The sequence below is a fragment of the Carcharhinus amblyrhynchos genome, unplaced genomic scaffold (assembly GCF_965287045.1).
Source record: "Carcharhinus amblyrhynchos unplaced genomic scaffold, sCarAmb.v2.hapA scaffold_880, whole genome shotgun sequence".
In the NCBI taxonomy this organism is placed as follows: Eukaryota; Metazoa; Chordata; class Chondrichthyes; order Carcharhiniformes; family Carcharhinidae; genus Carcharhinus; species Carcharhinus amblyrhynchos.
Genome location: NW_027650620.1, coordinates 24,824 through 40,759, shown reverse-complemented (window position 1 = coordinate 40,759; position 15,936 = coordinate 24,824). Strand labels below are relative to the sequence as shown.

General features: G+C 45.4%; 1 protein-coding gene across 2 annotated transcripts in view; it reads left to right on the top strand.

Moving 5' to 3' along the window:
* susd4 (sushi domain containing 4) overlaps positions 1–15,936 on the top strand; it is a 52,532-nt gene that overhangs the window by 16,067 nt on the left and 20,529 nt on the right. For both annotated transcript variants that reach the window (XM_080184706.1, XM_080184704.1), the window contains exons 4-5: positions 3,880–4,024; positions 13,784–14,178. In XM_080184706.1, coding sequence (XP_080040832.1) covers positions 3,880–4,024; positions 13,784–14,178 — 540 coding nt within the window. The remainder of the gene's footprint in view (positions 1–3,879; positions 4,025–13,783; positions 14,179–15,936) is intronic.

The window sequence follows — 15,936 nt, the reverse complement described above, 5'->3', positions numbered from 1 at the left end:
ACAGGAATGGGTTTTGATGGAGAGTTAGTGTAACGGGAATGGGTTTTGATGGAGAGTTAGTGTAACAGGAATGGGTTTTGATGGGGAGTTAGTGTAACAGGAATGGGTTTTGATGTGGAGTTAGTGTAACAGAAATGGGTTTTGATGGAGAGTTAGTGTAACAGGAATGGGCTTTGATGGGAAGTTAGTGTAACAGGAATGGGTTTTGATGGAGAGTTAGTGTAACAGGAATGGGTTTTGATGGAGAGTTAGTGTAACAGGAATGGGTTTTGATGGAGAGTTAGTGCAACAGGAATGGGTTTTGATGGAGAGTTAGTGTAACGGGAATGGGTTTTGATGGAGAGTTAGTGTAACGGGAATGGGTTTTGATGGAGAGTTAGTGCAACAGGAATGGGTTTTGATGGAGAGTTAGTGTAACAGGAATGGGTTTTGATGGAGAGTTAGTGCAACAGGAATGGGTTTTGATGGAGATTTAGTGTAACAGGAATGGGTTTTGATGGGGAGTTAGTGTAACAGGAATGGGTTTTGATGGAGAGTTAGTGTAACAGGAATGGGTTTTGATGGAGAGTTAGTGTAACAGGAATGGGTTTTGATGGGGAGTTACTGTAACAGGAATGGGTTTCGATGGAGAGTTAGTGTAACAGGAATGGGTTTCGATGGAGAGTTAGTGTAACAGGAATGGGTTTTGATGGAGAGTTAGTGTAACAGGAATGGGTTTTGATGGAGAGTTAGTGTAACAGGAATGGGTTTTGATGGAGAGTTAGTGTAACAGGAATGGGTTTTGATGGAGAGTTAGTGTAACGGGAATGGGTTTTGATGGGGAGTTAGTGCAACAGGAATGGGTTTTGATGGAGAGTTAGTGTAACAGGAATGGGTTTTGATGGAGAGTTAGTGTAACAGGAATGGGTTTCGATGGAGAGTTAGTGTAACAGGAATGGGTTTTGATGGGGAGTTAGTGTAACGGGAATGGGTTTTGATGGAGAGTTAGTGCAACAGGAATGGGTTTTGATGGGGAGTTAGTGTAACAGGAATGGGTTTTGATGGGGAGTTAGTGTAACAGGAATGGGTTTCGATGGAGAGTTAGTGTAACAGGAATGGGTTTTGATGGAGAGTTAGTGTAACAGGAATGGGTTTTGATGGAGAGTTAGTGTAACAGGAATGGGTTTTGATGGAGAGTTAGTGTAACAGGAATGGGTTTTGATGGGGAGTTAGTGTAACAGGAATGGGTTTTGATGGAGAGTTAGTGTAACAGGAATGGGTTTTGATGGAGAGTTAGTGCAACAGGAATGGTTTTTGATGGAGAGTTAGTGTAACAGAAATGGGTTTTTATGGTGAGTTAGTGCAACAGGAATGGGTTTTGATGGAGAGTTAGTGTAACAGGAATGGGTTTTGATGGGGAGTTAGTGTAACAGGAATGGGTGTTGATGGGGAGTTAGTGTAACAGGAATGGGTTTTGATGGAGAGTTAGTGTAACAGGAATGGGTTTTGATGGAGAGTTAGTGTAACGGGAATGGGTTTTGATGGGGAGTTAGTGTAACAGGAATGGGTTTTGATGGGGAGTTAGTGTAACAGGAATGGGTTTTGATGGAGAGTTAGTGTAACAGGAATGGGTTTTGATGGCGAGTTAGTGTAACAGGAATGGGTTTTGATGGAGAGTTAGTGTAACAGGAATGGGTTTTGATGGGGAGTTAGTGTAACAGGAATGGGTTTTGATGGGGAGTTAGTGTAACAGGAATGGGTTTTGATGGAGAGTTAGTGTAACAGGAATGGGTTTTGATGGGGAGTTAGTGTAACAGGAATGGGTTTTGATGGAGAGTTAGTGTAACGGGAATGGGCTTTGATGGAGAGTTAGTGTAACAGGAATGGGCTTTGATGGGAAGTTAGTGTAACAGGAATGGGTTTTGATGGAGAGTTAGTGTAACAGGAATGGGTTTTGATGGAGAGTTAGTGTAACAGGAATGGGTTTTGATGGAGAGTTAGTGTAACAGGAATGGGTTTTGATGGGGAGTTAGTGTAACGGGAATGGGTTTTGATGGAGAGTTAGTGTAACAGGAATGGGCTTTGATGGGAAGTTAGTGTAACAGGAATGGGTTTTGATGGAGAGTTAGTGTAACAGGAATGGGTTTTGATGGAGAGTTAGTGTAACAGGAATGGGTTTTGATGGAGAGTTAGTGTAACAGGAATGGGTTTTGATGGAGAGTTAGTGCAACAGGAATGGGTTTTGATGGAGATTTAGTGTAACAGGAATGGGTTTTGATGGGGAGTTAGTGTAACAGGAATGGGTTTTGATGGAGAGTTAGTGTAACAGGAATGGGTTTTGATGGAGAGTTAGTGTAACAGGAATGGGTTTTGATGGGGAGTTACTGTAACAGGAATGGGTTTCGATGGAGAGTTAGTGTAACAGGAATGGGTTTCGATGGAGAGTTAGTGTAACAGGAATGGGTTTTGATGGAGAGTTAGTGTAACAGGAATGGGTTTTGATGGAGAGTTAGTGTAACAGGAATGGGTTTTGATGGAGAGTTAGTGTAACAGGAATGGGTTTTGATGGAGAGTTAGTGTAACGGGAATGGGTTTTGATGGGGAGTTAGTGCAACAGGAATGGGTTTTGATGGAGAGTTAGTGTAACAGGAATGGGTTTTGATGGAGAGTTAGTGTAACAGGAATGGGTTTCGATGGAGAGTTAGTGTAACAGGAATGGGTTTTGATGGGGAGTTAGTGTAACGGGAATGGGTTTTGATGGAGAGTTAGTGCAACAGGAATGGGTTTTGATGGGGAGTTAGTGTAACAGGAATGGGTTTTGATGGGGAGTTAGTGTAACAGGAATGGGTTTCGATGGAGAGTTAGTGTAACAGGAATGGGTTTTGATGGAGAGTTAGTGTAACAGGAATGGGTTTTGATGGAGAGTTAGTGTAACAGGAATGGGTTTTGATGGAGAGTTAGTGTAACAGGAATGGGTTTTGATGGGGAGTTAGTGTAACAGGAATGGGTTTTGATGGAGAGTTAGTGTAACAGGAATGGGTTTTGATGGAGAGTTAGTGCAACAGGAATGGTTTTTGATGGAGAGTTAGTGTAACAGAAATGGGTTTTTATGGTGAGTTAGTGCAACAGGAATGGGTTTTGATGGAGAGTTAGTGTAACAGGAATGGGTTTTGATGGGGAGTTAGTGTAACAGGAATGGGTGTTGATGGGGAGTTAGTGTAACAGGAATGGGTTTTGATGGAGAGTTAGTGTAACAGGAATGGGTTTTGATGGAGAGTTAGTGTAACGGGAATGGGTTTTGATGGGGAGTTAGTGTAACAGGAATGGGTTTTGATGGGGAGTTAGTGTAACAGGAATGGGTTTTGATGGAGAGTTAGTGTAACAGGAATGGGTTTTGATGGCGAGTTAGTGTAACAGGAATGGGTTTTGATGGAGAGTTAGTGTAACAGGAATGGGTTTTGATGGGGAGTTAGTGTAACAGGAATGGGTTTTGATGGGGAGTTAGTGTAACAGGAATGGGTTTTGATGGAGAGTTAGTGTAACAGGAATGGGTTTTGATGGGGAGTTAGTGTAACAGGAATGGGTTTTGATGGAGAGTTAGTGTAACGGGAATGGGTTTTGATGGGGAGTTAATGTAACAGGAATGGGTTTTGATGGAGAATTCTAATGCCAGGCAGATGGATTCAGTTGGTTGAATGCTTATTTGTCATACTTGATTTGTTGCTTTTATTGGATTGAAGCATGAGTGGATCTCACAGTGATCCTGTTGTGTTTAATGATCTGGAGTGATTAAATATGTGGTGAATTCAGGTGGCTCTATCTAATTTTGCAACAGGTTTGGTTCTGTTAACATGGAATGTGATGGTTTCACACTCACTTCCTGCTCAATCTCTCTTGCAGATCAAGCCTGGTCAGACTCTGAGGAAACTATCCTCTCCACCTGGAAGATTGTGGCCTTCACGGCCATCAGTGTTCTTCTGGCCCTGCTCCTGGTGGTCTTTGTCAAAGCCTTTCACATCAAGCTGAAGTCACCGTGTCAGTCTGGGTAAGGCAGAGTGGCCTCGCTGTAGTAAGAGCGGGAGTGTGGGCTTAGGGATTGTGTATAGTGAGCACTATCAGTGCTGGGATAAAGGAGTGATCTGAACAGTCCGTGACAACATCAAACACTCTCAGCTCGGGCTACAGCCAGGGGGTCAATAGGCGAATTTACTCCCACACTGGGCTTCACTGAAATATACAGCAGCTCCATTGGTATCCATCTGGTTCATTAATGTCCTTCAGGGAAGGAAATCTGCTGCCCTTAACCGCTCTGGCCTACATGTGACTCCAACACCACAGCAATATGATTGACTCTCAACTGCCCTTTGAAATCACCTAGCGAGCCACTCATTTCAAGGGCAACTGGGGATGGGCAATAAATGTTGGCCTAGCCAGCAATGCCCATGTCCAACCAAACAATCAAAAAAAGCAAAAAGGGTGAAACAAATCTCTACAAGATTGGCTTAGGGATGAGGGACATCAGTTTAAGGCTTGGTGGGACAGGTTGGGGCTGTTATCCGCAGAGGAGTGAATGTTCAGAGGAGATCTGACGGAAGTATATTGAAACCATGAAGAGTAGATAGAGGTAGACTGTTCTCATTGGTGGAAGGGTCAAGAAACAGAGGTTACCAAGGTCAATGAGCAAAGAACCAAAGACAGCATGAGGAAAATCTCACACAGCGACTGGTTAGGATCAGGAATGCACCATCTGAGGGTGTTGAAAGGCAGATCTAATCGAGGCTTTCCAAAGGACATTGGATAAGCATCTGAAGATAAAAATATTTGCAGGATGCCAGGGGAAAGGTAGGGGAGTAGGAATAACTGAGGTGCTTTTGCAGAAACCAAGCATAGACACACTGGGCCAAATGGCCTTCAATGCTGTAATCGTCCTCTGAAAAAGGGAATGAACAGGACAATGTTTCAGGAGAGACTTTACCATCTGAACAGTTCCAACCCATTCTCAACATCCACATTTGGAAATAATTAATTCTCAAAATCTTTATAGCAAAGCTGGCAGTTATTAGCCATTGCCAACTCCCTTTGAGAAAGGCCTTTCTTTCGCTGCTGTGTGTGGTGAGGCTCCGCTTACAGTGTGGTCTGGTGGGATTTTGATGCAACTACAATGAATGAACGGCGATTTATGCCCAGGTCAGTGGCCAGGATTCTCTGCTCTCATCTGCGGCTGGGATTCTCCAGTCCCACTGCAGTGAATGGAGGCTTGGCTGAGTGCCAGATTCTCCGTTCTGACTGGTAGTGATGGCAGGGGAATGAAATTGGAGAATTCTGGCCAGTATGCTGTTATAATTTGGAGCTGATGGATTTGCCAGACAGGCACCTGCTGCCCTTGTCCTCCTAGCTGATGGAGGTTCTGTTTCTGTGACCCTAGAATATTGGAAATGTAACTTCCTGCACTGTGAACCTTGACCTTTCACCCTAGTCAGTTCCCCATCTATGCAGTGTGTCAGGAAAGTGTTAATCAGACTATCCTGAAATCTGCTAATCTTATCTATGATTAATTTGCCTGTTTTTATTGTAGGAATAATAAAGATTAGCTTGCCAGTTCAATGAGAGATAGAGTATTGATTTTGATCTATTGTTGAACTAAAACTGACCAAACAAAACTTGATTAAAAGACATTCTGGAGCCAGCAATCAATAACTTTCTCAGAAGGAACATTTGTGACAGCAAAACCCTTTTCAAGTCAGCAAATTGCTAGAAAATGGTGCATGTTGAAAATGAGTTAATACGGCACAGAAGGTGGTGATTCGGCCCATTATGTAGATAGGCCAACTAGAGGTGAGGCTATATTGGATTTGGTGCTGGGCAATGAGCCAGATCAGGTGTTGGATTTGGAAGTTGGTGTGCATTTTGGTGATAGTGACCACAATTCGGTTACGTTCACCTTAGTGATGGAAAGGGATAGGCATGAACCTCGGGCCAGTGGTTTTAGCTGGGGGAAGGGTAATTATGAGGCTATTAGGAGAGAATTAGGAAACATAGGTTGGACTAGGAGATTACAGGGATTGGGAACGTCCGAAATGTGGAGTTTTTTCAAGGAGCAGCTACTGCGAGTCCGTGATAGGTATGTCCCTGTCAGGCAAGGAGGAATTGGTAGGGCTAGGGAACCGTGGTGCACCAAAAAAGTTGATTCGTTGGTTAAAAAGAAAAAGGAGGCTTATGTTCGGATGAGACGTGAGCACTCGGATAGTGCACTAGAGAGCTTTAGATTGGCTAGGAGGGAGTTGAAGAGTGAGCTAAGAAGGGCTAAAAGAGGACATGAGAAGACTTTGGCTGATAGGGTTAAGGAGAATCCTAAGGCATTCTATAGGTATGTCAAGAACAGAAGGTTGGTTAGGGCAAGGTTAGGGCCAGTTATAGACAGCAGAGGGAAGTTATGTGTGGAACCGGAGGAGATTGGTGAAGCATTGAACCAATATTTCTCTTCGGTGTTCACGCAGGGGGACATGGATATAGCTGAGGAGGACACTGGGTTGCAGGGGAGTAGAATAGACAGTGTTGCAGTTGATAAGGAGGATGTGCTAGATATTCTGGAGGGTCTGAAAATAGATAAGTCCCCTGGTCCGGATGGGATTTACCCCAGGATTCTCTGGGAGGCAAGAGAAGTGATTGCAGAGCCTCTGGCTCTGATCTTCAGGTCGTCGTTGGCCTCTGGTATAGTACCAGATGATTGGAGGTTAGCGAATGTTGTCCCATTGTTTAAGAAGGGGAACAGAGACTTCCCCGGGAATTATAGACCGGTGAGTCTCACTTCTGTTGTGGGCAAGGTTTTGGAAAAAATTATTAGGGATAGGATTTATAGTTATTTGGAGAGTAATGAGTTGATTGGAGATAGTCAGCATGGTTTTGTGGCGGGTAGGTCGTGCCTTACTAACCTTATTGAGTTTTTTGAGAAAGTGACCAAAGAGGTGGATGGGGGTAAGGCAGTGGACGTGGTGTATATGGATTTTAGTAAGGCGTTTGATAAGGTTCACCATGGTAGGCTTCTGCAGAAAATGCAGATGTATGGGATTGGGGGTGATCTAGGGAACTGGATTAGAATTGGCTAGCGGATAGGAGACAGAGGGTAGTGGTTGACGGTAAATATTCATCATGGAGTTCGGTTACAAGTGGTGTGCCTCAGGGATCTGTGTTGGGGCCACTGCTGTTTGTGATTTTTATTAATGATCTGGATGAGGGTATAGTTGGGTGGATCAGTAAATTTGCTGATGACACCAAAGTCGGAGGTGTGGTAGATAGTGAGGAAGGGTGTCATAGTTTGCAGGAAGACTTAGACAGGTTGCAGAGCTGGGCCGAGAGGTGGCGGATGGAGTTTAATGCAGAGAAATGTGAGGTAATTCACTTTGGTAGGAATAACAGATGTGTTGAGTATAGGGCTAACGGGAAGACTTTGAATAGTGTGGAGGAGCAGAGGGATCTAGGTGTATGTGTACATAGATCCCTGAAAGTTAGGAATCAAGTAGATAAGGTAGTTAAGAAGGCATACGGTGTCTTGGCGTTTATTGGTAGGGGGATTGAATTTAGGAGTCGTAGCGTTATGTTGCAACTGTACACAACTCTGGTGCGGCCGCACTTGGAGTATTGTGTGCAGTTCTGGTCCCCACATTACAGGAAGGATGTGGAGGCTTTGGAGAGGGTGCAGAGGAGGTTTACCAGGATGTTGCCTGGTATGGAGGGAAGATCCTATGAGGAGAGACTGAGGGATTTGGGGTTGTTTTCGCTGGAAAGAAGGCGGCTAAGAGGGGATCTTATTGAAACATATAAGATGATTAGAGGTTTAGATAGGGTGGATAGTGATAGCCTTTTTCCTCTGATGGAAAAATCTAGCACGAGGGGGCATGGCTTTAAACTAAGGGGGGGTAGTTATAGGACAGATGTCAGGGGTAGGTTCTTTACCCAGAGGGTGGTGAGGGATTGGAATGCCCTGCCTGCTGCAGTTGTAAATGCGCCTAGTTTGGGGGCGTTTAAGAGGTCTGTGGACAGGTTTATGGACGAAAAGGGATTGGTTTAGGTTAGTGGGTCATTGTTGTTGTATTTTTTTAACTGGTCGGCGCAACATCGTGGGCCGAAGGGCCTGTTCTGCGCTGTAATGTTCTATGTTCTATGTTCTATTGGCCAATGCCAGCTCTCTATAGAGCATTTCCCATGAAACCACTGTATCTGTGGAGCATATTTCTCACAAGAGCCTATCCAATTTCCTTTGGGAATGATTGATCATCTCTCCCGTGTAGGCTGTGAGTTCCAGCTCATCACCACTACCCACTGTATCTCTCCCCAAAACCTTAAATCAGTGTCCTCCAGTCCTTGTGCCACTGGCTCATGTAAACAGCTTTACTTTCTGTCCCTTTGCTGGACCTGTCATTATATTATACACTCCTCACATCACATCTCCCCTCAATCCAGGGGAACAACCCCAACTCCTCTGACCTAAGCTTGAATTTCTCCGGAATACATTTCAGAAATTCCTCTCCCTCCTTTCCCTTTACTCTAACATCACGGTCAGCATGGAGCAGTTGGGCCGAAGGGCCTGTTTCCATGCTGTATGGCTTGATGACTCTGTGACTCCAAAGTTAATATTGGAAACATAGATCCCTCAGTATCAGCACTGTACAGTTCTTGCACATCTCTATGATTTCCCTGCAGATTTATTCCTGTATCCTCTCTCTCACTATTTCAAGGCCGATAGAATCATAAAATCCCTACAGTGCAGAAGGAGGCTATTCAGCCCATCGAATCTGCACCAACAACAATGCCACCCAGGCCCTATCTCCATAACCCCATGCATTTACCCTAGCTAGTCCCCCTGACACTAAGGGGCAACATCAGTGTGACTGATCCATCTAACCCACTCATCTTTGGACTGTGGGAGGAAACCGGAGCACTGGAGGAAACCCACGCAGACATGAGGAGAGTGTGCAGATTCCATACAAACTGTGTCCCAAACCAGGATTCAAACCCGGGTCCCTGACGCTGTGAGGCAGCAGTGCTAACCACTGAGCCACCGTGCTGTCCAAATACGCCCCAGTAGTTGCTTCTCAATTCGAACCAAATGCTTTCTGTCCTTGCCCCTTCAAGGATATCTACAATATATTCTCTAATTCGTACTGCCAGCCCATCTCCCTTTATTGCCTCCCCTTTCTCTTCTACATAAGTTATATACATGAATATTAAGCACTCAGTCCTCACTATTTTTAAGTGACATTTCTGTTATTGCTACTACATCATAACCCCCATATTACAACTAACAATGACTATTCTGTAGCATTGGGGCAGCACGTTGGCACAGTGGTTAGCACTGCTACCTCACAGTGCTGGGAACCTAGGTTCAATTCCGGCCTTGGGAGACTGCGGAGTCTGTACATTCTCTCTGTGTCTATGTGGGTTTTCTCCAGGTGCTCCGGTTTTCTCCCATAGTCCAGGTTAGGTGGATTGGCCGTGCTAAATTGCCCCTTAGTGTCAAGGGGATTAGCAGGGTAACTATTTGGGGTCATAGGGGACCCCACAGTATAATCCCACATACATGGATATGGTCTCGGTGGGCTTGTTGTCAGTGCAGGACTGATGGGCAGAATATTCTCCTTCTGCACTGTAGGATTCTATGATTATTTTTGTGCTTGTCACACACCAATCTTATTCACCATACTTTGTGCATTTGCATGCATGCTTTCTGTTACTGTAGTCCTTCCTGTGTAATCTGGATCTATTTCCTGGTCCTGCCGATGTCTAAGGGGTTTTGTGACCCCCGCCCAAACCTCTGCTATTGAGGAACATGCTGCGTGGGCAGGTGGGGGCCTGGGGGGGAAGGGGGGGTGCGGGGGGGGTTGGGGGCGGGGGGCGGCGGGGGCGGTGCTGGGGGTGGCCATTGGCATGGGACTGAAAGATCCCGCCAGTGGGAAGGACTGGAATATTTTGGCTGTTAACTCTGGTTCCCACTCCACAGATGCTGCCAGACCTCCTGAGATTTTGCAGCAGTTTCTGTGTTTATCAATATCTCCTCCTGTGTTTTTGGTACCAATGTGAACCACAACTTCGAGCTCACTCCCTTCACCCTGCAGGATATTCTGCACCATCTCTGTGATCTGCTTTACCCTGGCACCAGGATGGCAACACACCAAATAGAACTCTATGGAATCCCCTATGCCAACTACATTGCTGAGCTTTGCTGTTCCCCCTTCCCCTGTGTTGTCCTTAACCATTGATGGCCTGGCCTGGACTCCACTTCTACAAGGTGCCGTCACTCCCACAGTCTGCAGTGCTGTGAACCAGTTTGAGAATGACTGATACCCTGGAGGTTCCTGCACTTGCTGCCTCTTCCTAATGGTCACCCAACTCCTGAGCTCTTATTGCCTGTGGGGTGACCAACTCCTGGAACAGTCCAAGAAACTTTCAACCTCCCAGGTGCTCTGCAGTGACTCCAGCTTTCCTTCTGAACCCTCAACTTGAGTCAAACTCGACACTTCCTGTCAAAACGGTTCCCTAAGATATGGGAAATGTTTTGTTCTAGTTTATTTGTTCATGCGATACAGGCGTCATTGGCCAGCATTAATTACCCTTCATCTCTAACTGCTTTGTAAGGGTGGTGGTGAACCAACTTCAGCTGCTGGAATCTACCTGCTGCAGGTACACCCAGTGACACTGAAGGAATGCTGGTACAGTTCCGATAATGTGGAGACGCCAATGTTGGACTGGGGTAGGCTCAATAAGAAGTCTTACAACACCAGGTTAAAGTCCAATAGGTTTATTTGGAATCACGTGCTTTCGGAGTGCTGCTCCTTCATCAGGTGAGCAGAGAGGTAGGTACACAAACACGGCATATATAGACAATGACCACAATTGCAAGATAATGATTGGAATGCAATCTTTTCAGATAATCCAGTCTTTACAGATGCAGACAATGTGAGTCTATGCTTATCTGTCTCTCTCCCTGTGATTTTCCCTCTCTCCACTCACACTGAATCTGTAAAAACTGCATTACCTGAACAGATTCCATTCTAACCATTATCTTGCAGAAGTGTCTTTGTCTATATATGCCGTTTTTGTGAAACCTACCTCTGCACTCACCTGATGAAGGAGCAGTGCTCCGAAAGCTCATGATTCCAGATAAACCTGTTGGACTTTAACCTGGTGTTGTGAGGCTTGATGTAAGTCTGAGTTAGGATGAGAAGGAAATTTGTGGTCTGACATTCCCACCTGGTGTTAGACTGGGAAGCTGCTCATTGGTGATGTTAAAAAATCTCTATTCCCTCCTTCTGAATCTAGTTAGTACCTTGTTTAACTGATTAATTTTAATGAATGTCCCTCAGCTTCAGCCTCACTGTTTCCTGCTCCTTCTCTCTGAATGTTCATTGTTTTCTCCTAACATGTGATGGGCACACCCTCCCCCATTGCACCAAATTCCAACATTCCACATTCCTGAGTTAACCTTGCTGGCAGTAATTCCTCATTCTAACCAGCATCTTAACTAGCTAACTGCGGAACAACATTAACAGGCAACACATTTACTACAAACATACTGAAAGAAACTGCAAGTAAAGGTTCAAGTTAACTTCAACACTAAATTCCACAACGCAACCCTCCAATCAACCTATAACACCTTGCTATGGACAGAGCCTAATATTCCCACAACCAATCAGAGCTCTGCAAACGACCACATCCACTTGTGAAGGGCAGTGGACAATTAAACGACTACCTGGATGAGGAGGCTCCATAAATATAACCTTCCCTGGTGGTAGCAGAGCCCAGTACTTCAGCATAAGAAACAAGGCTGAAGCCAAAGGCACCAAGAGGTTGATCCATCTCAGCCTCCTTCTGAGGTCCCACCGTGTCACAGATGTCAGTATTCAGCTGATTTGATTCACTTCACACATTGAGAAGTGTCTGAAGGTACTGGATGCGTCAAAGGCTCTGGGCCATGACAATATTCTGGCAACAATACTGAAGACTTGTGCTCCAGAACTTTCCATGATCCAAGCCATGTTAGGATTCAACACTGGCATCTACCCGGCATTGTGAAAAATTATCTCCCAGGCGGCACGGTAGCACAGTGGTTAGCACTGCTGCTTCACAGCTCCAGGGTCCTGGGTTCGATTCCCAGCTTGGGTCACTGTCTGTGTGGAGTTTGCACATTCTCCTCGTGTCTGCGTCTGTTTCCTCCAGGTGCTCCAGTTTCCTCCCACAGTCCAATGATGTACAGGTTAGGTTGATTGGCTATGCTAAGAAATTGCCCCTTAGTGTCCTGGGATGCGTAGGTTAGAGGGATTAGTGGGTATAATGTGTAAGGATATGGGGGTAGGGCCTGGGTGGGATTGTGTTTGGTGCAGACTCGATGGGCTGAAGGGCCTCTTTCTGCACTGTAGAGTTCTATGATTCTATGATTCTCCTGTCCATAAAAAGCAGGACAATTCCAACCCAGACAATCACCGCCCCACCTGAATCAGTAAAGAGATTGAAGAGGTCATCAACAGTGGAGAATTTTCCTCCTGATTTCCATTGGCTCTGGTTTTGCTAAGGGTTCCTTGATGCCACATTCAGTCAGAAGCTGCCTTAATGTCAAGGACAGTCACTCTCAGCTCAGGCATTCGTGTTTAAACCAAGGCTGTAATGAGGTCAGGAGCTGAGTGCTCCTGGCAAAACCCAAACTGAGCGTCACTGAACAGGTTATTGCTGAGCCTCTGCCAACCCCCTCCACCCAGTCTGTGGAATCTTAGTGACTCTCACAGTCCAGCCCTCAGCATTCAGTGCTTTGCAGTCTGCAGCATGTAGGTATTGTTTCAGGTTTCATTGTCAGTGCAGCTGTACTCCTGTTCAGTGTACATTTCCCTATTGTATGTTTAATAAATCAGTGACATGTGGCATTCAATGTTGCAAACTCTATTCATTTTAGCAGTAAATTATCACAAGAAACTTGCATTTATATAGCATCCTTATCACTGTAAAACATCCAAAGGCACTTCACTGGAGTTTAGTCTGGTCAAATAAACCACATAAGGAGACAGGTGATCAGAAACTTGCTTGGAGGGAAAAGTTTGAAAGAACATCTCAAATCAATATGATGAGGTAAACAGGCAGAAAACAGGAAGGGAAATGTGGAGCTCACAGCCTTGGCAGCTGAACACATGGGAGGCAGTGGTATAGTGACCCATGATAGCGATCTGGGGACCCAGCTTCAAATCCCACCAACTCAGATGATGAAATTTGAATTCAATAAAAATCTGAAATTAAGAATCTACTGATGACCATGAAACCATTGTCGATTGTCAGAAAAACCCATCTGGTTCACTAATGTCTTTCAGGAAAGGAAATCTGCCGTCCTTACCCAGTCTGGCCTACACGTGACTCCAGAACAATTGCATTAGGGTCAATTCTGCCCTCTGAAATGACCTAGCAAGCGACTCAGTTCAAGCGTAATTAGCAATGGGCAGTAAATGCTGGCCCACCAGTGACACACACATTCCTTGAACGAATAAATAAAATGTTGCAGTGATTGAAATTGGGGATATGGAAGCGGCCAGAGTTGGAGGAGAGATGTAGGGATGGGGAGATAACAGAGATGGGGAGGACAGTGTAGGTCAGGAAGCACAGAGCTCAGGGACTGGGTCTGAATGATGATACTGGAAGCAGGAGATTGGCCATGAGTGCATTGTAACAGTCGAGTCTGGGAGTAAGAAAGGCACGGATGATACAAGTAAACACACATGCATTCACCTCCTCCTCTAACATGCACCCTTGTTGAATTGTTTTCCAATAGTGATCAAGACGTCTCAGGTAGCCGGAACTTTGTGGTGGTTGATGGAGTGCCAGTGGTATTGCCCACCTATGATGAGGCTGTATGTAACAGGACAAATACTGGCGCTGCCCCCGAGGTCACAACCCCCCCAGGACAGGTCCAAGAGGCAACACAGCCAGATGACCAGAACCCTCCAGCCTACCCCGGACATGCTGCTGACCCAGTCGTAGCCGCAAACCCCACACCCACAGACCGGCCTGGCCAATTGGACTGCTCGGGGGGTGGGGAAGGGGACGATTCGTCACCATCAATGTCATTTGGTACGGCAGCGACACATCCAATCACTGAAGAAATCATCGATGGCCCTGAGACAGAGAACACAGCGTCAACATCTCCCAGTATTAACATCGCTGACGGTGAGTGTTCTGTCATGTAGTCAGCACTGCCTCACCCAGTGGAAACACAGCTTGCGGTTTTGTGCATTTAATGGCAAACTGCGGGGGGAAAATAGCTGGGGGGAGAAGTTGGTGCTGGTAAGAGATCCTGGAACTGATTGACAGTTTACAAAGCCTTGGAAAATTGAGTCTAAGGCCCTTATTTTACTGGCACACACATCCCTGAATCGGGATGAGCTAGGCTCGCAGAATGACATTCTCTCAGGTGCGAACTTATGAGCCTCGGGCAGGCGTGCTGGTAAAATTTCCTATCCCACCTGCCATGGGAATTGTAGTGGGCGTGTGGGGGTTGGGGGAGGGGGGATGGTGGAGGAGGGAGCAGAACATGAGGGGGTGGGGAGGGGGAGGGGAAGACCATGCAAAGATCCGTTGACGTTGAGCAAAGTTTCCAGTTTTGGGATGGGCGTAGCTGGAAAATCCTGAGTGAGAGGGTTTCCAATGGAGGAGGACTCAGTGGAGGCAGCTGACAAGATACAATTCACTAGTGGAACAAAGTGTCAGTGCTAAAGTGATGTGCAAGTGATTTCAGTCAGAGATGTGGAGAGATTGGGAGATGTTGCGAGTCTGGACCAATTTATAGGGATACGGAAATCCCATGGAGGGATTTCAGTGTATGGGTGGGAATTTTGTATGGCTGTGTAGTTAACATACGGGAGTTTTAGCTAATGGACAGTAAGGTTGGCAGATATAGGGGTCTGTGGAGCTGATCTGGGGGTTTGTAGAGTTTGTTTGGGGATATTTATACTGCTGGCTGGAGATGTAGTGGTAATTATGGACAGGCGACAGCCTAGTGGTATTATCACTAGAATATTAGTCCCAGAAACACAGCTGATATTCTGGGGACCAGGGTTTGAATCCCACCATGGCAGATGGGGGAAACTAAATTGAATTAAAAATATCTGGAATTAAGAACCTACTGATGACCATGAAACCATTGTTGGAAAAACCTATCTGATTCACTTTAGGGAAGGAAATCTGCCGTCCTTACCTGGACTGGCCTACATGTAATTCCAGAGCCTCAGCAATGTGGCTGATTCTTAACTGCCCTCAAGCAACTAGGGCTGGGCAATAAATGCTGGCCAGCCAGCGACACCCATGTCCTACAAATGAATAAAAAAATTGTGGGTTTATTGCAATGATATAAATCTCCATTCGGGTTTATTGAAGTGGTTAAGTCTCTGTTATGTGATCTGGGGCGAAATCTCCACTGGGATTTCTTACAGTGGTTTCATTGAGATTAGGTTATTGGAATTTGTCCTGATTTAAATCTACATTGGGTTAATTAGGTTTATGGTAATGGGTTAAATCTCCACAATGCAAGATTAGTTGCCAAGTCCCTCACTCCATTTTAAATGACCCTTCCCCAACCCCCACTCCTCCAAACTCGTCAAAGAGATGGAGTTACTATCAGAGCCATTCTGGGTCCAGAGTAATCCTGACTCTAACTAAGATATTATTCACTGAAGATACCACATCAGCAACAGTCAAGAGGAATCAGATGATTAACAAGGAGTGGTTATCATATAATCACTCGGATGGAATATTATCAGTGAGGTTTAAGATAGGCTGCAGGATCTTGTGTCACACAGTATAGCTAAGCTGTGCAATTAATGTTTGTTGAGGGAGATGAAGTCTGTCCCTGTGCGATGACTGTGGTGTAGGGCCCTCTTTACTGTGTCTTTGCTGGGAATGTATAAATAAAATGGTTCAATAATGGTT